The following is a 23,964-nucleotide window of genomic DNA, read 5'->3' as shown; positions in this document are numbered from 1 at the left end:
TCGTTATCAGTGGTCCGTTTTAGCATAAAAATCCTCATGAAATGATCTTTGTCACATTTGGTCCAGTTTGCTTATTAGCATACCACTCTTCACAGTTAAAACAGCATCTTCAGCTACTCTGAATAGAAGATGTAGCAATATCTCATGACAACATGTCTTCCACATGCGTAGGACAGATACACCAGCATAAATCGCCACCTCTGCTGACACTCAATTTTAGTTTATTCTATAGGGGTCAGTACTGGTTGTCCTTGGTGGTGGAGGTGTTTATATCACTGGAGTGGTCGTGCATCGAGCTCCTGCGAGGCAGCTTTGGCCGACAGCGCAGTAGAGCGAGAAGTTCACGTGACACGCTGCTGGAAAAGGCTGTGTAGATCCACGGGTTTGTACAAGAGTTCAGACTGGCTAACAACATCAGAATGGTGAAAGCCACTCCTGAAAATGAGGGAGAGGGGTAGAGAAAGTCAAATCAATTCTTAAGTCAAATATCATAGAGGTCAAGTTATTGTCCTCATTTAAGGGCTACTACTAATATAAACCACATTAGAGACGGTGACTCCTTGAAATGTGCTAATCTAAGAGAGCTTTCAAAACTCGACTAGCATAAAACCTTGTTTATACTTGCGCGAACACTCACCCCAGCTAACGGGGAATGTTCTCAGAACAGTTTCTCTCAAAGTTATGAACAAACATTATTCGAGGAACGTTATCTGGTCTTAAATAACATTATCAAACATTTAGCACAAAAACTTTATGTATACATCATTCATGAAACGTTTTTCTGAATCGTTTTAGTTGGACGTTTATTTTCTAAACGTTAGTACTTTTTATTTGTTTCAGATGGTTCAGAGAACATTCCAAATTAATGTTCAATGTTAGCAAAATGACAAAATGTAACATTCCCTTAATGTTTTCTCTAAGATTCATAACCAAGATAAAGATGTTTTTAAAACAATTAGAAATTGTATTTATTTATTTTTTGAACGTGCTGAAAACATTTGGAAATAATGATTTCATAACTTAATGGGAATGTTAGCAAAATGTTCTTAGAACATATTTTTGTTAGCTGGGGCCACTCTCGGCGCATTTATAGTTTATATTCGCAAAACAACAAACATACTTCAGAACCAAATCAGTAGGGTATTTACATTGTTCATTCCAGTGTTTGTTTATGACTTTTACAATAATTTTATGAAGTGCACGTTAATAAAATTTTTGATTTTACTTTTTATTTTACACAGTATAAAGTAAACAAGATTTTGTTAAGGATTTTGTAAGGAAATTAAACTAAATTAAATTTGTTGTAGTTTTACACTGCCTCAAAAAATTCAAGAACAAATACTAAACAGTTTATATGAAATTCAACTGTTCAATCAACAGCAGTATGTTGCCCATTTGGCTGCACGTAAACATCTGAATCAAATCAAAAGCAGCTGGAGTGGGAGCACAGATGTATAGCAGCTTTCAGTGGTCTGTGGTGAGAGATATCAAAATCTGGTTAGTGATGTAAGAGCAGCGGGGAATGGAGAAGGGTTATTTACTGGTGTGAAGAAAAGGGCTTTAAATATGGATGTGTCTAGGAGAACGTGAGATGAAGAGATGGAGGGCATTTGCAAGTAAACACTGACTTGACGGGCTCTACATTTTCAGGATAATTTGCAACCATTCCAATACACTTCCACAATCCAATGAGTCAGTGCTCTTGTAAAGGAATTAATAATACCCTTTTTGAACAGCCAAATGTCGTCATTGAGTTGTACCTCATGCTTTACCTCCAAAAATGGCTATGCTATGCTATCCAGTACTGGGTAGTAACTGATTACATGTAATCTGGATTATGTAATCAGATTTCAAAAAAGTACTTGTTATTAGATTAGATAAGATTGCATTTTAAAATGCTCATAATCAGATTATATTTTATTGATATATGGTACAAAACAATTCTATTCAAATCTATGTGATAAACGAATTACTAACTACAATTATCTTCATGTAATTTGTAATCAGTTATGGACTACAATTTGTAACTAATCTACCCACCACTGGCTATATATTTCTTGTGTCTTTAATTTCTCACCTTGGTCAGGGGGGTTGGGGTCCCAGGCAGCCCACAGCTGTACAATGAAGAAGGGTGACCAGCACAACGTATAGACAAGCACAATGACCAGAGTCATCCTCACTGTTTTAGACATAGCTTTCGACACACCTGTAAGAGGTGGATGGAGAGGGCAAGGTGGGAAAGAGGGATTTGATGAAGTATTGGATTCTTCAGTAGTGGTTGTCCTGTGAGGAACAGAGTATCCATGTGATGTCTGGAATGCTGCAGAGTTGCTCCAGATGGTGTGTGGGTGAGTCTGAATGTGAGGCAGCACATCAGGAGATGAATTGTGAGTCTGTGAGGCTAGATCATTGGGACTGTAGCCATCCTGACAAGATTTACCACAACAATCAGGCTCTGGTGTGTCCTCAGTGTTGCAGGTGTGAGAATGGGATGAGCCACTGTTGGTATTCTTTTTATGGAGTTCTCTTGCTTCTCTCGGCATGTGTAAGACTTTAGCTTCGCTGGCCCGCTTTTTGAAAATGGGAAAGTGAAAAATGACCAGGTTCTTCTTCATGTCAGCAGAAACCACATGTTCTGATTTCAGGTAGATGTTATCATGGATCTCTTTGAATATTCGTACCTAAAGACACAAAAATAAAATATTACATTACATCATTTTTTTAACTTGTTAATTAAATTTTACATTGCACATGCTTTATTCTGTTCTAGGTTATTACTAAAGATCACCAGCAGTAGGTGTCGCTGTTCAATACACATACACATTGACACACATATCATACACCAGGCACAATGCGGTGCAAACGCAGGTGTTTTTTGCTAGTTTCAGCCCGACTCAGTTATCATTTTCACGTCCTGCGCCACATTGTTTAAATAGCAAATGCATTTTGTGCGCCCATGGGCGTGCTGGTCTGAAAACGAGGTGTGTTCAGGCGGATTGATGGCGCGTTGCTATTTTGAGGCAACTGAAATAGACTGCGCCATTGACAAGCTGAAACCTGGTCTAAAGTCAATAGGCCCTATTTTAACGATCAAAGCACATGGCGCAAGTGTACTTAGAGCGTGTCCGAATCCACTTCTTGGTGGATTAGTGTCCGTAATTACTTCTTGGCCACTAAAAAAGTACGTTCTATGAATGTGTGTAGTATGAATGTAATCTGCACGTACTACATTCACCATTTTTTTCATTATCCTGTGATCTACCAGCGTCAGTTGCATCGCTTCACTGCCATTCATAAAACCTCTCCCATGGCCTCATGATAGTAAAGTGTCCATCGTATGCCCACTTCAGAATCTCTCCAGAAGAAGTAGGTCTTCCGGGTACTTTTTGCCTACTCTTTTATGAGTACTGTGAATTCATACTTCATTTGGCACATACTGTTTTTCACCTACTATATAGTAGGGAAGTATGCGATTTCGGATGCAGCCATAGTGGTGGGTCAATCGAATTGTCTCAAAACGTTTGAGAACCTGAACCATATGAATTGGTTCATTGAAAAGATTCACTCAGATTGGTTCACTCATTCGTAAAAGGTACACTATGTAACTTTTGGCGCTCACGGTTAATAAACAAAACTGCTTGCGTCTTGCAGAAGAACATTGTGAACGTCGCATCATTTTGATTTTCCCGGCAAAAACATCTCGAGTCCTTAACATAAAAATCAGTCAACAGGCTTTAATAGACAACCTAGGAGGTCAGGGTAGGTCCCTCTTTTTTCTTTTTTCTTTTTTTTAATAGATGAAAAGCCCCTTTAAATCATTTGGTAGAAAAACACTGATTTGTTATTGAAAAAAACTTCATACTCTCAAAACAGCGGTTCTCAATTCTGGATTATCTTCAAATTTACAATATGGAACATCTATTAGGTGGTGAATTGATTCTGGTGTGTTACATAAGGAGGATATCCAAAATGCGCAGCTTTGAGAATTACTGCTTTCTAGTCTATAGCACTCGTTTATTAAGTAAATGGGGGATAAAACCCCAGATAGCATGGTGACATTGATACAATGTTGAGTTTTGATCTAAACCATCATTTTGGTTGAGATTGACATTTCAATGTTTAAAGTGTGCTGGATCAGCATTGAAATTTTGATGAAAGCCAACAACACACATGGGTGGAGACAGTGACATTGAACTAACAGTGATTTGTAGTTGATGAGCACAAGATCATTCAGGCGTATCTCTGCAGAACACTAGTGGGTGTTTCTCGATCAGTGGGCCGTTTTCAAACCACAATGGGCATTTTCAACCGCTTTACCCGATTTGCTGTAATCCACTGTGGGCTTGGTTTAGGGGTGGGCCTTCATGATTTTAGCAAGTCTGTTGAAAAATGGTTGAAAAACATTTACCTGTATTGTAGTTTGATATTGGCCACTGATTGGTAAACGCCCATTTTGTCTTTGCATGTGCACTTTTCAATAGTCTAATGCTTCCTCATTAGAGAGAAAACAGGTGCATCCTATACAGAAGTCTTGTTTGTTGAATCACCTGACATACATGACTTCTCTAGCACCGTTTCAAACAATGGTGCATCTACCTTATTTCTCTGTTCCTTTGTTTTGCATGCTTATTTGCGTTTGATTTGTGTTGTTACTCACTGTAATTAGATTACAAAGTTATTAAAGTCTTTGAATAAAGCATCTATTTTTCTACATTCCTAGAAAATGCATCTTGCTTTAGTAAAGTTTATTAGGAATTTCCTGAATAAAGTTATGTCATTTGACAGATTTCTTAAGGTGCAAGAGACATGAACATGAGCAAGAATGTTAACATAGCCCATGTCTTGTATCGGTCAGTGCTTGCATGCAGAACACATTGCTCCTTTAGTAGGAGTGATGATAATGCTGACATTGATCATACATTGAGTTGTTGTCGACAGCATAATCACCTGACCTGGGACTTGATGATATCCTGTATCTTATCACTGCTTAATCAGGTAATCATTCATATTCCTGAATCTGTATTAAATTTGAGAAATAACTGATGTCCATTCAGTTTAGCTTGTTTCCACTGAAACACAATAACAAAAAAACATCTAGTGTTTATTAAGAAACTGACTGACATGGCTATTTTGTGATATTTAAAGAGATTGGGGTCTACATAAGGTGAATATGCAGCTTTAAAGAGAGTTCAGCCTGAAATTAAAATTATGTCATCATTTATTTACCCTCAAGTTGTTCCAAACCTGTATGAATGTCTTTCTTCTGCTGCACACAAAAGAAAAGTGAATAATGTCGGTAACCAGACAGTTGATGTTAGCCATCGACTTCCATGGTAATTATTTCCTACTGGAAATCAATGGCCACCGTCAACTTTCTGGTTACCGACATAATTTAAAATATTTTATTTTGTGTTCAAAAGAAGAAAGAAACTCATACAGGTTTGGAACAACTTGAGGGTGAGTAAATGATTACAGAATTTTCATTTTGGGCTGAACTATCTCTTTAAAGAAAATTTCATTGAAAAAAACTAAGATCTTTTCTATTCTACAAGATAAACGTGTTATTTGAATGCTGTAGTTTCACAGAAAATGAACTGAGATGTAGTTAATGGCTATAGCTCAGAGGTGTTTGTTCCTCTTCATGAAGAGTTTAGCTCCAGCACCTGGAAGTGTTTATTGATCTGATGACCTTGATTAACTGCCTCAGGTGTGTTTAATTAGGGCTGGAGATAAAATCCGACACCCCTGCTAGTGTTTTCTTTTGATATTAAAGCATAGAAATAAATAAACAGAATTTTACGATACTATAATCGTAGTTAGAATATTTTGTTTTCAGTGACTTTAAAAAAAAAAGTGATTCATATTGTGTTTAGTATATTAACATTATTGAATGTGACTGTATGTATGACAACTGAATTGATTCGTTAATGAGTAACATCATGCTTTCTTTTTCAGATTCCAGAGAACTCAAAGGAAAAGAGGCAGAATCTGATGATGCAAGACAGATTTTTAAAAACCTGAACCGCTGGACCTGTAGTTATGATGGCATCAGACTTCTGAAGCAATTTTATTTTTAAAGGTTGAAATGCTTTTGTCCTATTTCTCCCCCTTTCTTTAAAAAAAATGATATTTTAATATATTTGTTGTCATTGATTGATTGAATAAAATAAATTGACTCAACTGGTGGAAAGGTGTCATTTATATTTGAAAAGGTTTTCGACAAATTTTGAAATGGTCAGGAATTTGTTGACGCACCATTGAAGTGTGATTGAAATATTAATGTTGTTTCAACATTAATTGGTACATCAGATGGCAACATTGTTTGACATTCCTTTTCAGTCTTTCAACAAAATGTATTTGGAATCAACATCACATTGTAACATTGATCAAACCATATTACCAAAGATTATTTTTGTTAATTTCAGTGTTAATTCAACAGCAGTGATTTAGATTCAACATCATAGTGTAACGTTGATTCAACAATATTACCATTGATTAGTTTTGTTAATTTCAATATTGATTCAGCATCAGTGATATAGAATCAATCATAGTGTAACGTTGATTCAACAATATTACCATTGATTATTTTTGTTAATTTCAATATTGATTCCGCATCAGTGATATAGATACAATCGTGTAACGTTGATTCAACAATATTACCATTGGTTATTTTAGTTAATTTCAATATTGATTCAGCATCAGTGATATAGAATCAATCATAGTGCAACGTTGATTCAACAATATTACCATTGGTTATTTTTGTTAATTTCAATATTGATTCAACAGCAGTGATGTATAATCAATCATAGTGTAATGTTGATTCAATAGCATTACCATTGGTTATTTTAGTTAATTTCAATATTGATTCAGCATCAGTGATATAGAATCAATCATAGTGCAACGTTGATTCAACAATATTACCATTGGTTATTTTTGTTAATTTCAATATTGATTCAACAGCAGTGATGTATAATCAATCATAGTGCAACGTTGATTCAACAATATTACCATTGGTTATTTTTGTTAATTTCAGAGCTGATTCAACAGCAGTGATGTAGATTCAACATCATAGTGTAACGTTGATTCAACAATCTTACCATTGAGTATTTTTGTTAATTTCAATATTGATTCAACAGCAGTGATGTATAATCAATCATAGTGTAACGTTGATTCAATAGCATTACCATTGATTTTTTGTTCAACATAGTTTCAACATTAACTGAGGGTGCAAAAGTGATGTTGATAAAATATCACTTTGTAATGTTGAATCAATACTATTACCATTGATTTTTGGTTGAATTCCCAACATTATTTCAACATTAACTGAGGGTGCAAGAGTGATACTAAAGCAACATTACTTTGTAACGTCAATTCAATGCAATTAGCGTTGACGCATCAACACTGAGTCAACATTGTTTCAATGATTACATGCTATCTGGGACCTCTCTTAATGGAAATCTTGTTTATAAACTAAACCCAGATGGGACGTTTAACAGAAGTAAAGTCATTTAATCACCAATGAAGCTCAAGTATGAAATATTAACTGCAAGAAAAACACCCCACCATTTGTACAAACATTCATAAGAATGTCAAAAGACATCTGGAGGTCAGTGGCAAAAACAACTTTACACGTGTAAGTTCATAAAGTGTGGGGAGTTTTTCATTATTGCAGGTTTTTGTTGAGTTTTTTTCTATGTATTTTAAGGAATATAGAATATTTGTATGCCAGTAAGACGTTTGCTTAAGGATTACCATGCAGGTGTTTAATGGTCAGAACAAAGGTTGAAGATTCTTGCAAAATGTTTAAAAAAAAAACTTTGTTGCTAAAGACACATTGTCCACACTCAGTGTAAAGCAATTTTAGGTTTGGGTTATGCACAGTGTACTTTTCCTTAAATAAGACTGGCTTGCTGGGAACAGTATCAGCTGGTGGAAGGAAAGATCTGCACATTAGAGAATTTCTCTCCTGAAATAGAACTTTACTGACCAAAACCCCTTGGCCAGGTCAGAGAGCATAATCTCACCAAACAAGCATTGTGATACATGTCAGGGGATCCGCCTCCCCTCAAATGATTGTCACCCCAGCAGCTCATGATTTATTAAAAAGATAACAAAAGTTATTTTCTCCAGATCACAGCTGAGTGAGTGAATGAGTCCTAAAACCTGAAACCTGTGTTATATTTTCATTTGAAAAAAATGGAAAGTGCTGTCAACAGCTTAGTGGTGGTGACATTGCAGTCATGCGATTGTGATGGGGTTTTTTTTAATAGCCTTCTGGCAATTGTATTAAATTTCTTTTAAAAAATTCTTGATGAACAAAACATATAAGAATTGTAAAAATTTTGTTGGTCAAAGAGCTTATTTTCGGCAATAAAACAAAAGCCTATATGGTAAAATTCTGTTGTCTTTTTGTCAAAGGTGATGCTAACTTCCAGTGTTTTGTAGGTTGGCCTACAAAAATACATCACCTCTGCAGCACACTACACTGTATGAAAAAATCTGTCGAAAAACAGATAATACCCTTGTAGAAAATTACAAGTACATTTTCCATTAAATTTATGGATATTTCATTCAACCTTAAAGGGTTAGTTCACCCAAAAAATTCTGTCATTAATTAACTCACTAGTAAGGCTTTTGTTCATCTTCGGAACACAAATGAAGATCTTTTTAATGAAATCTGAGAGCTTTCTGTCCCTCCATTGACAGCTTACGCAACTACCACTTTCATGGCCCAGAAAGGTAGTGAAGACATCATTAAAGTAATCCATGTGACTCCTGTGGTTTAACCTCTGGTTTATGTAGCGGCACGAGGGCTTTGTTTGCGCAACCCCCCCAAAAGCATTTATTAATTAATTTACCTCTTTATTTACAAAATATTTATCTCCGATGCACCTCCACCCAACAATGTCTGCTCTGGCGTCAACACAACACGTATGCGTCGTGGTGCTCTCGTGAACGTGTGTTGGAGATGTTTGTTTGCACTCATAAATTTAAAGTTCAACATGGAGTCACATGGATTACTTTAATGGTGTCTTTACTACCTTTCTGGGGCTTGAAAGTGGTAATTGCATAGGCTGTCAATGGAGAGACAAAAATCTCTCAGATTTCATTTAAAATACCTTCATTTGTGTTCTGGAGATGAACAAAAGTCTACTGTTTTGGAACGACACGAGGGTAATTAGTGAGTAATTAATGACAGAATTAAAAGGTAGATTGGACTGTATGTATATGAACTAATAGAGTGTAGGGGGAGTAGAATTAAACTATCATCTATGTTGGCTCATCCAAGAAATGAAATCCCTATGTTGATTTTTTTTTATGAAGAAACACTATTGATAAAAAACTGTTAATCACATCAAATACAGTATAGTTGCTTTTAAACTAGGCCCACTAATGATAATTCTAATGTGATTCTGTAATGTCTAACTAATGTCTTCACATTTATATATTTTTTTTAAGGTGAATGTGGAAACTGGGATTAGAGACAAATGAAATGCACTGGTGCAGCAGTACCTGACAAATGGTGATAATAAAGGTAGGAAGCACAAACACGGCTACAGTCATCCAGGTGACATAGGCTTTCAGCCCCCAGGGCTCGGCAAAGTGCCCCCAGCATTCAAACACTCCTGGAGAGACCTCTGACCTGGAGAAAATAAACACCTGTAGGGAAGACAGCATTGGGAAAATATTTTAAAATAGTTCCTTTTGTGTTTCATGGAATGAAAAGTATCATATGTGTTTGTAATGACTTGAAGGTGATAAATGTATTGCAAATATTGGGTGAATATTGTATAAGAATGCATATTCTCTGACTGATACTTCCTATAACATTTTAAATGTTGTAATACTTTAGTATTGACAACCATAGTACCTGCGGCACACTGAGAACAAGGGCTAGACCCCAGGCTACCATGATGGGTGTATTCCAGCATGAAACTGCCCCTCCTTTGTAAGTCTGCAGGGGGCAGCAGATGGCATTATGGCGGTCCACTGTCATAGCAACAATCATGTAAGAGGATGCAAACATTCCCACAATCTGAAGATATTTCACTGAGCGGCACAGCACGTCAGGACCTTGAAATCTCTCTGTGATAACCCATACCAGCTGCGGGAGCACCTGCAAAACAGTAAACTGCTGTTGGCAAGTCACTTAAAAGAAATAATGCCAGGGTTACCAACTTTGGTTACCTGGCTGGAGTGAGATTTTGTAGACATGGCTTGAACCAATCACAGGCACCTATAGGAGGTTTTGAGGATGCAACAATTCATTTTTAATTTCATCTTACAAGGTTAATGTTGTATAATATACACTTCTTTTTTTTACTTTTCAATTGCTTGCTGTTTAACTACCTAATATTACTTGAGGGGTACCGGCAAGTCATATTTTCCTACAGGCCAATTCATTAAAAAATATGAATAATAATAAAAAAAGCAAGCAAGACAGTTTAAAATCAATAAATTATAGATAATAAACAAAAACAAACCTAGCAGGTCAAATGTTCTGCAGGAACAAAAAAATATTTACTTTCTTACATAAATTTTATGTCAAACAACAAATATTTTATGAAAATAATATTTTAGTCTAAATTATTGCTCTAATTTTTTTGTTGAGCTCCGCCTATTTGATACTCATGCCCACGTGTCTTTGAAATTTAACCACGACTCGCTTGCTCTTATGTCTGTTTTACGAAATGGAAATATGCGCTCTCGAGAAAGCTTCTATCAAGGGCATTTTGCATTGTCTTTGTCATTGTCATTATTTGACGTGAGATTTAGTATGGTGACGTGAGAGCGTGAGACGGTCTGTGTTGGCAACCCTGTAATGTTTTGCTAAGCATTAAACAGTTCAGCTCACCTGAAAAAATGCCACCACAAGGTCCGCAACACACAGATTTACCATAAATAGGTGCATGGGTGCGTTGTATTTGCGTCGCCTCAGCAGAACCCACAGTACAAAGCTGTTCCCTAGTGTTGCCAGAGCGAGAACCAGACCCAGAATTCCAATCTCGGCTTGAGCCAGAGCCATGTCCCGAATCCTAACTGGACCTGGCACCTGAGTGCGGTTTATTGAGCTGTTTTGAGTGACCAACCAGAAGTATGATCCTCCTCTGAAAGTGCTGTTGAGTTCAGCATGCTCAAAGAATGCCTCTCCTGAGAAGGTCTCCATGCCTGCAAGAATTGGTCACAAGGAGGAATGATATAGATGATTCGTTTTTGAACCCATATTTAACATTGGACATCAAGTGGCAACCCAGAAGTTAATGTAAATGGTCTTGAAACGAAATGTGGAAATGTATTAAAAATGAATTGCATATGTAAAATTATTGACATGACAGGCTGAATAGAAAAATGGGTAACACTTTACAATAAGGTTTCATTTGTTAACATTAGTCAATAACATAAACTATAACCATGATACAATTTGCAATACATTTGTTACTGTATTTGTTCATCTGTTAATGTTAGTTAATAAAAATACAGCTGCTGTTCATTGTTTGTTCATGTTACTTCACAGTGCATTAACTTAAAATTTTTTACTTTAATAATGTATTAGTAAATGTTGAAAATAACGCTGTTGAAGTGCAGTTCATTATTAGTTAAGTTTAACTAATGTAGTTGACTAATGTTAACTAATGAAACCTTATTGTAAAATGTTACCGAAAAATACTATTTAGCTATTTTAGCTATTTTGTGAATTACATAAAGCACATCAAGTGTTTTTTTTTAAAACACTGAGGCAGATATTGTATTAGTATTAGCCATATTAGCATGTGCAGAGGAATTTGCACTCTATAAACATATATTATATGTATATACACACAACACATGGCCATCGCATTGCAACTCTCGTCATTAATCTTGTTTTATGATCTTTTGCCACTCTGTTTCACAGACACACAAAAAGCAAGCAAACAAATCTGCTTCCTCTTCCACTCTTTGATTTGGTTTATTCCCCATGGCTACAGTTTTTTTCCAAAATGAGTCTGACAAGTCCTCTCTTTTTTGTTTTGTTTTCTAAATTTTCCCTGACTTGATTTGACTCCTACTATCCCACCCAGCTTAGTCCATCACATTCGCTCCCCATGTGTATCTCTCTCATCCCTGATTGACTCCATAAAGTCCTCCTCCTCCCTCCTCCCTCTGTTTTTCCGTTGCCCATTCCTTTACCCCATTTTCTATCGCTTCCTTTGTCTGTTATCAACTGCTCCTTGATCCCAATAAAATCTGGTTTATTTTCTTAACTATGCAAATAAATAATAAAAATAAAAATATCAGTTGCAAAAATGAGACTGACAGTTTGAGAAAGAGTGGTAGCATGAGACGCTGGGTTAAATAAACAGAGAGGAGGAGGTGGGGTGAGCAATCGGATACAGGGCATGAGATGAGAACACACAAAAGAGAAATAACTATAAGGCCATGCATACCAATACAAAGTTTGCCCATATATGAGAATAAGAAAGGCTATGTTAAATGGGAACAATTGTCATCTTTCTTATCTACTGATGCTAGACCCAACACATTAAAAACGGTAACTATTTATAAATGTAATTTTTACTGACAAATTTATCCAGTGCTCCTTTTACAGGAACATCTCCCCGCTCTAAAAATGCTTGTCATTTTAATAGAAAAAGAATGAAAAATGCTACAGTGAAAACCTAACCAAGTTGCCAAAGTACCAAATATGGTGTAAAAAACACACAAAAAACATTAGATTTAACAGGACGACATTTTATTGTTAAATAATGCTGTATTATATACAGTACCAAGTTCTGTTATGAAACTCAAGATGTTACGGGTCAATTTGACCCATTTTGATTTTTGAGTTGTCGGAAATACCGGTTAACCTATATGCTTTTTCTAATTTAGTGTCATGAACATGCATGGAAAGTTTCAACAAGCTGATGTGTTTTGACATATACACACATAACTACTATTACGTTTGTGATGTCCGTGGGTCAATTTGACCCGCATATTTTAATGTTCTAAGGCAAAGAGACAAAGAAATGTGTATACAGAAATTTTATACGATCTTGGTGTTCGTGGGTCAATTTGACCCATATAGGCAACTGTTCAAAAGCAACTGTACAGACACAAAAGCAAGTGTCTGTACTTGCTCTGCACCAGAAATGATAAACAACAGCAGCAGCAGCAGCAGCAGCAGCAGCAGCCGCATAGCAGATCTATTCAGCCATGACCAAATACATTAACATTGTCATATCCATTATCTTGCTAAACTCTTCAGAGAGTTGTCATGATAGAAAGATTTATATAATTTATATAATACTGTATAAATAATGAATAACTGTAATTATTACTCAAAAAATTATTATATTTAATAATATAATACATTCACTTTTATACGTGCAAATATCAATAAACAAACGCCATCGCACACCTGTAGGTGATAGGTGCGTAGGAAAGGAAGACCAAGATTGGTCGACAATCTACAAAATAGGAACTCCCGCACACTATCAGTACTTGCAAATAAAACTTTAATTTAGCGACAACGTTTCGGTCTTACGACCTTATTTGCAAGTACTGATAGTGTGCGGGAGTTCCTATTTTATACGTGCAAATATAAAATTATGTTTGTTAAAAATCATGTTTGTTAGTGAAAGAGTCCCCTATTACTTTTCAATGAAAACTGTAAAAGGACGTTTTTGACATTATTATTATTATTATTATTATTATTTTATTTATTGTACAAAACAGAGTAGTTTACCATATTAGGAAGTTTGGAGAATTAACATTTAGGCTCATGATATATATATACAAGCAGCAAAATACCATCCCATAATGCATGAAACATTATCATCATACATTACACAGTGAATCTGAAAGGATTTTATAGTGTGTAACAAAGACACAATGGTGATAATTCATCATGGACTGGTTGAACCTGGATACTTGATAATACCTATTAATTATTTTCATTATACTTTGAAATTAAATGAATTATACATTATAATTATACAATTATACAAAAAATTATGTGCCTATTATACAGTTTCTGCCTATCCATCTCTTTATCATGTCTTTGACTCTACCTTTCCCTTTGTTTCTACACATTTTCTCCCTTCCTTTATGTTTCTCATTCGATCTCTCTCTTTCTGAAAGACCATTGTTTTCCAGCAATCGCTTCATCTTAAATCAATGTGAGGTTTCTTTACACTGCGTGTGAGCTGTATGTCTGTGTAATTATCTGGGCTTTGGTGGTAATATAGTATTCTGACAGAAAATCTAATTCAGATTTTTTTTATTTAGATTTGTGAAAATTGTCAGTGATCTGAAAGTAAATTTTATTTATTTATTTTTTATATTGAACCATTTAACTCTTTAGCCCCGAATACTGGTCTAAATAATATAAGAATGTTTCATTTAGAAAAGTAATTTACAGCACCTCATAATTAATACCTGATAATATCTATCATCTGTCATTCTACTTGCACTCTATACTCCATTCTCTTTTAGAAAATATAAATACTAAGATTGTGAAACTCTTGCTTTTTACAAAATGAGTTTTTTTAAATGTCTTGCGCTGTCTTTCCAGGTCCAGTCATAAATAAAAGCTAATGTCCTTGTCACAGCTGTGTTTGAGGTCATCCTCTGAAGCAGCTGATGCATGAGCTGTTCGGTTTACCCTTGCTTTGACATTTTCTACCTTTCCTTAAATCCCTTTCCCTCTGTGGAATCCACTAATATGGTGCAGCAGAAATGTTGACCTACAGTAAATATAGCTGATGATACAAAAAAGCACTTTGCTTTTGCAAGCCACTTTTTTATGCAGAATACTTGAAAGTGTTTTAAACTTGGTTTGACAGCAAAGGTATTGGTGTGATGGTGTGCTTGGACAGATCACCTCAGGTTGCTCCAAGACGACTGGCCATGAAATAATTGTGCAGTGAGTTGTTTTATTAAATGCATAATTAGTATGGCTTATTCAATTGGAAAGGCAGTTTATCTTTTTGAAAATTTTCAGTGAAAGGAAGTGCGTAAAATATATTTATTGTCAACCTCAGGAGGTCAAACTTAAACGAGCTGCTTTATTTAGCATTGAGCTTTTTTTTTTTTAACCATGTAGGTACAAGCTAAATAGTATGTTTTTTGGTCATTTTTAAAAACGACAGTTTAAAAATTAAAAATAGTTTTGGACTATGATGTGCATATTGGTTCAACAGATTATGTAAACATTATGATATAAGGACCATTATGATAAATTTAATATTAGATAATAATTGATCAAATATATCTAATAGTTATCACTGCAGACAATGTTATTTGCATCCTTTAACATTATGTGACACAAAATTGTACCATATTCAAATAAAAAAAGATTTGATTTTACGGGAATCATGATACTTTTGCACTTAAAGAGTCTGAAATTTAATAATTTCCTAATTATATTGTCACAATTGGGTGGTTCCAGTATTAAGCACATGACAAGGGAGAATACAACGAGAACAATATAAATCACATATACTCAGGAACACTCTGGAAACATGGAATTAAGCATTACCACAGGGCTTAAATACACAGGGAGTAATCAACATAACAGCGAACAGGTGTAGAACCCAACTCAGTAACCAAGGCAACTAACAATGACAGGGAACACAGGCAAACTAGAACAGATCAAAATGAAACCAAAACACAGTCAAACTAAACAGAACTAAAGATAATCCTGACATTACTCACCCCTCCGGAAGGCGCGTCCTCACGCAACTACTATTAACAGTCCAACTGAGGAGAGAGGGTGAGGCTCTGGAGGCGGGCGAGTGGCTGGCGAAGGGCAGGAAACAGGAGGAGATGATGGCGGGAGAGACCATGGTGGCAATGACGGTGGAAGGAGCCAGGGGGGAGACGAGAGCAGAAGGAGCCAAGTTGGAAACCAAAGCACAGCCAGGACGAATGACCACAGCAGAGTCGAGGGAGGGAGGAGCCATGGTAGAGACTTGGAAGGCGGATCCAGGTGCACGACAGACTTAGACAAAGCTGATGGAGGTGGAGACTCAGATGGTGCCGAAGAGATGATGAGACCAAGCGACACCAGTTCTGGAGACCGAGGCGGAGCCGCAGCGATGAGCGTCCGAGGTGGAGCCAGGGTGCTGGGGAACTGAGGCGTAGCCAGTGGGACTCAGGACCAAAGTGGAGCCAAAGGGCTGGAGGGACGTGGCGCAGGCAGAGCGGCGACTGACCAAGGCATAGCCAGAGGGCGATGGTCCCAGCTGGAGCCGAGGGAGGGAGTAGCCAAGCTGGAGTCGACTGGTCGACAGGCCGAGGTGGAGTGAAGGGCTTGGCGGCTGGGTGTGGAGCCAGGGGATCTCCTAGCCAAGGCGGAGCTGGAGCCTGGAAGACCCAAGTCAGATCCATGCAGCAGAGTGGAGTCAACAAAGGGGGAGCCGAGAGTCTGAAGGGAAACGGGAGGCAGGGCTGAAGGACTGACTGTCTTTAGTAGAGGATGTGTAAGAGGGAGGCTGGGTGGGATCTTTTGATACACAAGAGACTTGGAGCTGGGCTAGACCAGTGGAGACATAGGAGACTTTGGAGCTGGGTGGGGACGGGAGACTCAGGGAAATATCCTCTTGCACTTCCTTGTAAAAATTTCTAAAGGCCATATGCAGCTCACCCTCAGCATCTGCAGTATAGGCGGGTCTCCATTCCATTCCCACAAACTTCACGAGAACACCCACTGGCACAGACAATGTTGCTGGTTCACACACCTGGTCAGACTCTATGTGGGGCTTGTGCACTACTGCAATGATCGGTTCAGGCGTTGGCATCTCGTCAGGCTTGGGCTCTTCATCTGCGCTGGGCTCTGGCATAGGCACCGTGCAGTGTGAGGGAGGCATCTGGCTGGACTCTGGGTCCGGAGTGGGGCTGGTGATATCCTCCGCAGCGGGACAGATGGTGAACGCCAATCTGTTGTTCCCCAGCACCCACTCCACGAAAGTGGCGAAATCCCCCTGAGTGGATAGTGGTTGAGGCACGCCAGATCTAAAAAATCCCTTGTGTGGTTTTTGCTCCTTCTGCTAAAAGTAGAGCATCTGGACGGCCGGCAATTCCATTATTGAAGTCCTTTTAAATTGTCTTTAATAATAATCTAACTAATAATAATTATTAAATAATAATAATTAAAATATTAAATAATTAAATATTAATAATTAAATAATAATAATTTAATAATAATCTAACACAGAAGAATCGCAGAAATATACTAGAAAAACACAACCACTAAATCATAAACGGCACTGAACCAAGAACAGAAGTTTAAATATATAGGGAGTAATGTGTCACAGTGTCTGGTTGTGTTTCCCTGGGTTATCACTAGAGGTCCTCGTTCTCACGGTGTCATTCACATTTACTACATTTCCCAGCATTCTAGTCTGTCACTCATCTAATTATCACACTCAGCTGTATCCCGTCACCTTGTTAGTTCTGTGTGTATATATTCCCTGTCTGTGTCAGTGTTTGTTACGGAGTCCTTGTTAATGTCCCCACACTTCCGTTCCTGTTGTTGCTTCTTGCTCGTGTTTTGTCGTTTATGTTCTTGGACTGTCTTTGTTGGAATTTGACCCTTGCCTGGACTGGATGTGAGTACGGATTACCCCTTTTAATAAATACCAGCAATTGGATCGACGTTGTCTGTGTGTGTGTTCGTGACAGAAGGACTCCGTCACAAGTGATCCAGCGGTATGGAGAATGAGAAGGGGAGGAAACAACAGAGAGGGAAGTCTCAACCTAAGGAGATTCCTCCTCGTATGAACATTTTTGATTGCTTTGCTTTGTGGGCCCGATTGACAGAGGAAGCTGATGTCAAGAAAGCTTCCTCAATCCCTTTTGACCATCCCAGGGAATCATTCGAGGGAACCCGGCTGGCAAGATTTTCGGGGACCCGAGGAGGTCATAGGAGAGGAGGTACTGGAGGGGAGTCCAGGTGTCACTCTCCACCTCGAGTCTTCATGGAACCAGAGGAGGTGAGGTCTACTCCAGACTTAAGTTCACCACCCATTCAGTCCAGTCCAGAGCCTGCCCGTCGCCATCAGAGACGGCGGAGGAAGAGGAAGACCTCCAGTATCCCTAAGGGCCCGGAGGCTATGCCTGAGCCAGAGACTGTTCACGTCCCGTCTGCCCAGTCAGAGACTGTTCACGTCCCGTCTGCCCAGCCAGAGACTGTTCACGTCCCGTCTGCCCAGCCAGAGACTGTTCACGTCCCGTCTGCCCAGTCAGAGACTGTTCACGTCCCACCTGCCCAGTCAGAGACTGTTCACGTCCCGCCTGCCCAGTCAGAGACTGTTCACGTTCCGTCTGTCCAATCAGAGACTGTTCACGTTCCGTCTGCCTTCATGGACCTGGACTATCTGGAGCGTCTGTCTCGGATCCTGGACATGCCCGTGTCTGCTGTTCCGGAGCCGGAGCCAGTGTCTCCTGTTCCAGAGCCGGGGCCGGTGTCTCCTGTTCCGGGGCTGGAGGCAGAGCCAGTGTCCGTTCCAGAGCCGGAGGCAGAGCCAGTGTCCATTCCAGAGCCGGAGGCAGAGCCATTGCCTGTTCCAGAGCCGGAGGCAGAGCCATTGCCTGTTCCAGAGCCGGAGGCAGAGCCAATGCCTGTTCCAGAGCCGGAGGCAGAGCCAGTGTCCATTCCAGAGGCGGAGGCAGAGCCAGTGTCTGTTCCAGAGCCGGAGGCAGAGCCATTGCCTATTCCAGAGCCGGAGGCAGAGCCATTGCCTGTTCCAGAGCCGGAGGCAGAGCCAATGCCTGTTCCAGAGCCGGAGGCAGAGCCAATGCCTGTTCCAGAGCCGGAGGCAGAGCCAATGCCTATTCCAGAGCCGGAGGCAGAGCCAATGCCTATTCCAGAGCCGGAGGCAGAGCCAGTGCCCGTTCCAGAGCCGGAGGCAGAACCAGTACCCGTTCCAGAGCCGGAGGCAGAGCCAGTGCCGTCTGCCTTCATGGACCTGGACTATATGGAGCGTCTGGCTCGGATCCTGTACCTGAGCCGGTGTCTGCTGTACCTGAGCCGGTGTCTGCTGTACCTGAGCCGGTGTCTGCTGTACCTGAGCCGGTGTCTGCTGTACCTGAGCCGGTGTCGGCTGTACCTGAGCCGGCGTCTGCTGTTCCTGAGCCACCGCCCTGGCCGCCCGAGGGGTCTTCACCGCCCGGGCCGCCCGAGGGGTCTTCACCGCCCTGGCCGCCAGATGGACTGTCGTCTCCGCCCTGGCCGCCCGAGGGGTCTTCTCCGCCCTGGCCGCCCGATGGACTGTCGTCTCTGCCCTGGCCGCCCGATGGGTCGTCTGCCCCCCCTGGTCGCCCGATGGGTCGTCTGCTTCGCCCTGGCCGACTGCCAAGTCGTCACCCCTAGTTCCTGGTTCCCTGCACGGTCCTGGCACTCCCATCCCACCCTTGGACCTTCCACGTTTCACCTGCTCTGGACTTTTGTGTTGTCTTGTTTTCTATCTTTGAGCGTCTGGTAGCCGCTCCGTAGAGGGGAGGTTCTGTCACAGTGTCTGGTTGTGTTTCCCTGGGTTATCACTAGAGATCCTCGTTCTCACGGTGTCATTCACATTTACTACATTTCCCAGCATTCTAGTCTGTCACTCATCTAATTATCACACTCAGCTGTATCCCGTCACCTTGTTAGTTCTGTGTGTATATATTCCCTGTCTGTGTCAGTGTTTGTTACGGAGTCCTTGTTAATGTCCCCACACTTCCGTTCCTGTTGTTGCTTCTTGCTCGTGTTTTGTCGTTTATGTTCTTGGACTGTCTTTTTGTTGGAATTTGACCCTTGCCTGGACAGGATGTGAGTACGGATTACCCCTTTTAATAAATACCAGCAATTGGATCGACGTTGTCTGTGTGTGTGTTCGTGACATAATGAGGTAACTAGAGCTGGATGATATGACCTAAAATCAAAATCTTGATTAATTGAACATTTTACCTCGATTACTATTAATGAGCGGATCTTTTTTTTTTTTTTTGCCCTCATAGGTCACTGACAAGGTTTGTACTGTAAATATGCTCGACTATTAAAGGTGGGATATTTTTTTCTAATGAAAAAGTGCATTGTTATCTTTGTGATTTTAAAATAATTGAAGAAAACATACTTTGATGTTGGCTTGAGCAAGTCCTAACTTTGAACCGGGACTCGAACTCTGATAAATCACAGGACAGCATTGACAATGAGTTTCTGCGCTCCTAATGTTTCTCTGTACGCGCAATCTTCACATGATGTGCGAGCTACTGTCTGTACGAGTGTTTGTGTGCCACAATGCATCAGCGCAGTAGTTCAATATAATGATACACATCCGAGGGTCTAAAATCGCTTCAATGTTCAAACTGGCAACCCTTTTAAAACACATACAGTTGACAAAATTTATTGAAGACGCAAGTGAAAGTGATCTGGTTTCAGGGCTCGTGCATTGTCAGAGACACGACGCGGCTTGACTCTCTGTGTCACTGAAAACATCTTGCGAGCACTGAGATGTTTTTCATATTGTTGTTCTTGAATGGTGTAAAATCACTTGAATGTTCAAACTGGCAAGCCTTTAAACATACAATTGACAAACTTTCATGAGGATTCAAGCGAAAGGGATCTCGCTTCGGGGCTCACAGACTGTCTGCGTGTGTGTTGACTCGGGCTGCATTTACACTTGGCATTAACATGCGATCACCGTGATCCGATCATAAGCCAATCAGGGCACGGTGCGTTTACACCTGTCCACATCAAGTGGCTTCTGTATCTGGATAACAGATCGGATCTCGCATTCCCGCGGAAAAAAAGGATGGTTCCGGTCCAAAGTCTACCTGAAGTGGTGGGTTTTCTTTCCGGGGACATTTTACAAATCTCGCTAAATGAGGAGGATGAAGAGCTGCAAGTACTAATAATGTGGATAGATGTTGTAATGGAAACGGTACAGAGAAACGTATGGGTCCGAGAATGTTGCCAGCTGTGGTGGGAAAAATGCGCGTTCTTTACAGAAAATGAATGGTTCTGCACCTTTCGGGTGCGAAGGCAAACATTTCAGTATATTTGCGATGTACTTTGCACTCGACTGTATCTTAAAACCACACAGCTCTCAGTTCCGGAGAGAGGAGGAGGAATAAATACAGTGGACGGGGTTTTGTGTGACGTCCACCTGTGAATGCAGACACGATGGCTGGATTGCGTTTACATTACACTGAGATCCGATCACAATGCGTCCTCGACTACCTCCAAACCTGGACACGCTGATCGGATAACATTCCGATCAGAAGCGCGTTTACACTTGTCTTTTCAAGGATACAGTTCATGTCTTTTCAAGGATACAGATATGTTAATGCCAAGTGTAAATGCAGCCTCGGTGTTCGAGTTCGCCTCCATGTTGCTTCCATGCTGACTGTTTTTAAGGGGAAAGTATTAACAGGATTAATAAAAAAAGGTTCTAAATTTAGTTTTCATTTACTTTTCGATCAATCGTCCAGCCCTAGAGGTAACTAAATGAATGACAGGTGAATGTAATCAGAAACTATAGAAACGAAAAAGGATCAGGAACACAGGCAAACTGAACCAAACTAAAACACACTGAAACTAAACAGAACCAAAGCCTACACCTGACAAATATATAGTAAGACACTTTTTTTCTCATTTGCATTTTGCACATATAATTTAAGTGATTAATGAGCTTGGCTAACCTTTTAATGAGCTTGGCTAACCTATTCATTTAACCTTATTTTCACAGCTCTTATTTTTCACTTATACTGACAAACAGAATAGAGATTTTTTGCAAAGTAATTGAAATAGGAATTGAATTGGACTTCCAGAAATTGGCCAGAATATCAGATATACAATACGGAGGTCGTAATAATTGCTCAAGATGGTGAGCGCCAAGAAAACAGGTCAGGTTACAACTGTTTAGTGCGTCATTAAAAATTTAATTTATTTCCAAAATACTTTCTTTAGTTATATCTTCCAATGCCTTATGCAATTGCAAATTAATTTTCCGGGTCATGGATGTCTGCCATGTATCATAGTATTCAGCACCTTATTAATTTAATCAACTGCACACTAAAATATTGCGTCAGCATGTTTCCAAAACCTCCCTGTTGGATTTCAACAGCTTCTCACTCCTGATAAGAACATTTTGGGGAACCTCCTGCAGAATGAATGGTTTCGGAAAGTTCACAGGGACCATAATAAGAGATAGTTTAAATTATTTCTATCATGATAAAATAATAATAAAAGAAAATAGTACATGACCTTTATCTTGATTATTGCACTGATTGCACTGATTCATTTTTCATTCTTAAATACTATATTAGATCTTCACTTATACTAGAGCTACCCAAAATTCCCAAAAAGGTGAGGGAAGGCTGGATTTTAGATCATGATATGGGCATTATCTACACACCCGATGTTTAAATGCTACTGCCCTACCAGCTAACCTTGGGTTCCCTTTAGGCTTTTACTGACACCATCAATCTCATGCCCTGAGATACTCTTACTGTTTGCAGAAGTTAAAACAAGAAATAGCAATGCAATGTTTATGCCATATAACATTCTCTGTGCTCTGAGAGATTAAACAGTTAGCGGATGAATCAGCATTTTTCTCATAAAGTGACCACATTACAAGTCTGCATGAGCAAAACTCATCAATATGGCTGTAAATGTAAACAAATTAGTTGTGCTTTGTATCCACATTCCAAAGTCCATGAATTGTTAAGATCGAAATTTACATGATTGTGTAGGAGAATGTCTTTTAACCACTTTTAAAAGCCTTTTGAATATGTAAAAATACACACTACACACATTCTATGTAGTCTCTCAATTAATGTGAATTAATGTGCCATGAAAACGGCATATAATTCTAAAATAAGTAGCAACTAAATTTGGCTATTTAAAATAGTTTTAGATGGAGTATAAAATCACATTGCAATGTGTTTCATGTCAACACACCATATTTTTGACCAAACGGACAACAATTGTTTAGTTTATCCATATGTGTATATTTATCCATATGTGTGTGCATTCATGCTCACCTCACCTTCCGTCAGTGCATGTTTTTCACTTTAATAGAAGTTTGTCTTTTATTTTGTTGCCCTAAAACACATGAATCAAATAAAAATGGGAAAAATACTTTTCTATATTTCAAAATAAGTTATCAACAATTCTAGGACATTAATTCAATATGACTTTTTTGGAGAAAGTTGTGGAGGAAAAAGGTGACTTAATAACTGCCCAGCACATAAAAACTATAGTTCTGTCAGTGTGGCATGCATACTCCCATTCTAATGGATTCGGACAGAGTTTGACTTATTCTTACAGTAAATAACTTTGAAAGCGTTCTCTGGGCACTTTTTAAAATTACACATTAGTATTAGACCTATTTTATTTTCATATTATCCCATACTCTGAAAACATCTGTACATTTCTTTATATTTCTTTATTTTATTTTGCATAAATGTTTAAAAGGATGTTTATTTGTATTTCCAAAACAAACTTAACAAGAAAATATTTTTTTGCCGTGCATGCATATGCACTTTATTTAAATAAAAAAAACTTACTCTGTGTTCTTGAATCAGCAGCAATAATCCATGTAATCCATGTGTTTTGTGAGGAGCCTCGTTCAGTTCTTCAAAGCTGCGGTTTTGCTTCGTGATGGTTGGTTGACATAAGAGCCTCCGAGCTGCCTCTGAAGAGCGTTCAGATATTTCACCACCCTTTGTGAACTTGTAAAGCTGTAGTGTTTTGCAGCTTTCACCCGAGTTTATGTTCACAGAATTCAGAGCTTCATTTCTTCATGGAGCCCTCGGATAGAGGTACGCAATTTATTCCAAGAAATGTCCCACCATTCCTGAGACTCTGCGTGTCTGAGCTTTAATTTCCCACATTACATGAGCACCGGTGCACCGATGGCGTTGAATTTGAGCCTGGCTTAGTATAAACATATCTCTTACATGCACTCGCCCTCTCTCGTCCTTCGCTCCCTCCCTTCTCTC

At 39.1% G+C, this 23,964-nt stretch overlaps 1 protein-coding gene across 1 annotated transcript; it reads right to left on the bottom strand.

The window, feature by feature from the left end:
* avpr2aa (arginine vasopressin receptor 2a, duplicate a) lies at positions 1-23,964 on the bottom strand. The gene is made up of 7 exons (XM_056268158.1): positions 23,530-23,964; positions 23,005-23,065; positions 10,856-11,169; positions 9,872-10,117; positions 9,514-9,660; positions 2,078-2,681; positions 1-435 (listed from the first exon to the last, which is right to left on the bottom strand). Exons 3-7 carry the CDS (start codon positions 11,165-11,167, stop codon positions 236-238), a joined length of 1,509 nt encoding a protein of 502 aa, XP_056124133.1. The 5' UTR covers positions 11,168-11,169; positions 23,005-23,065; positions 23,530-23,964; the 3' UTR covers positions 1-235.

Source organism: Rhinichthys klamathensis, unplaced genomic scaffold, assembly GCF_029890125.1.
Source record: "Rhinichthys klamathensis goyatoka isolate OS25496 unplaced genomic scaffold, OSU_Roscu_1.1 h1tg000269l_1, whole genome shotgun sequence".
NCBI classification, from domain to species: domain Eukaryota; kingdom Metazoa; phylum Chordata; class Actinopteri; order Cypriniformes; family Leuciscidae; genus Rhinichthys; species Rhinichthys klamathensis.
This window is presented reverse-complemented; position numbering and strand designations above follow the sequence as displayed.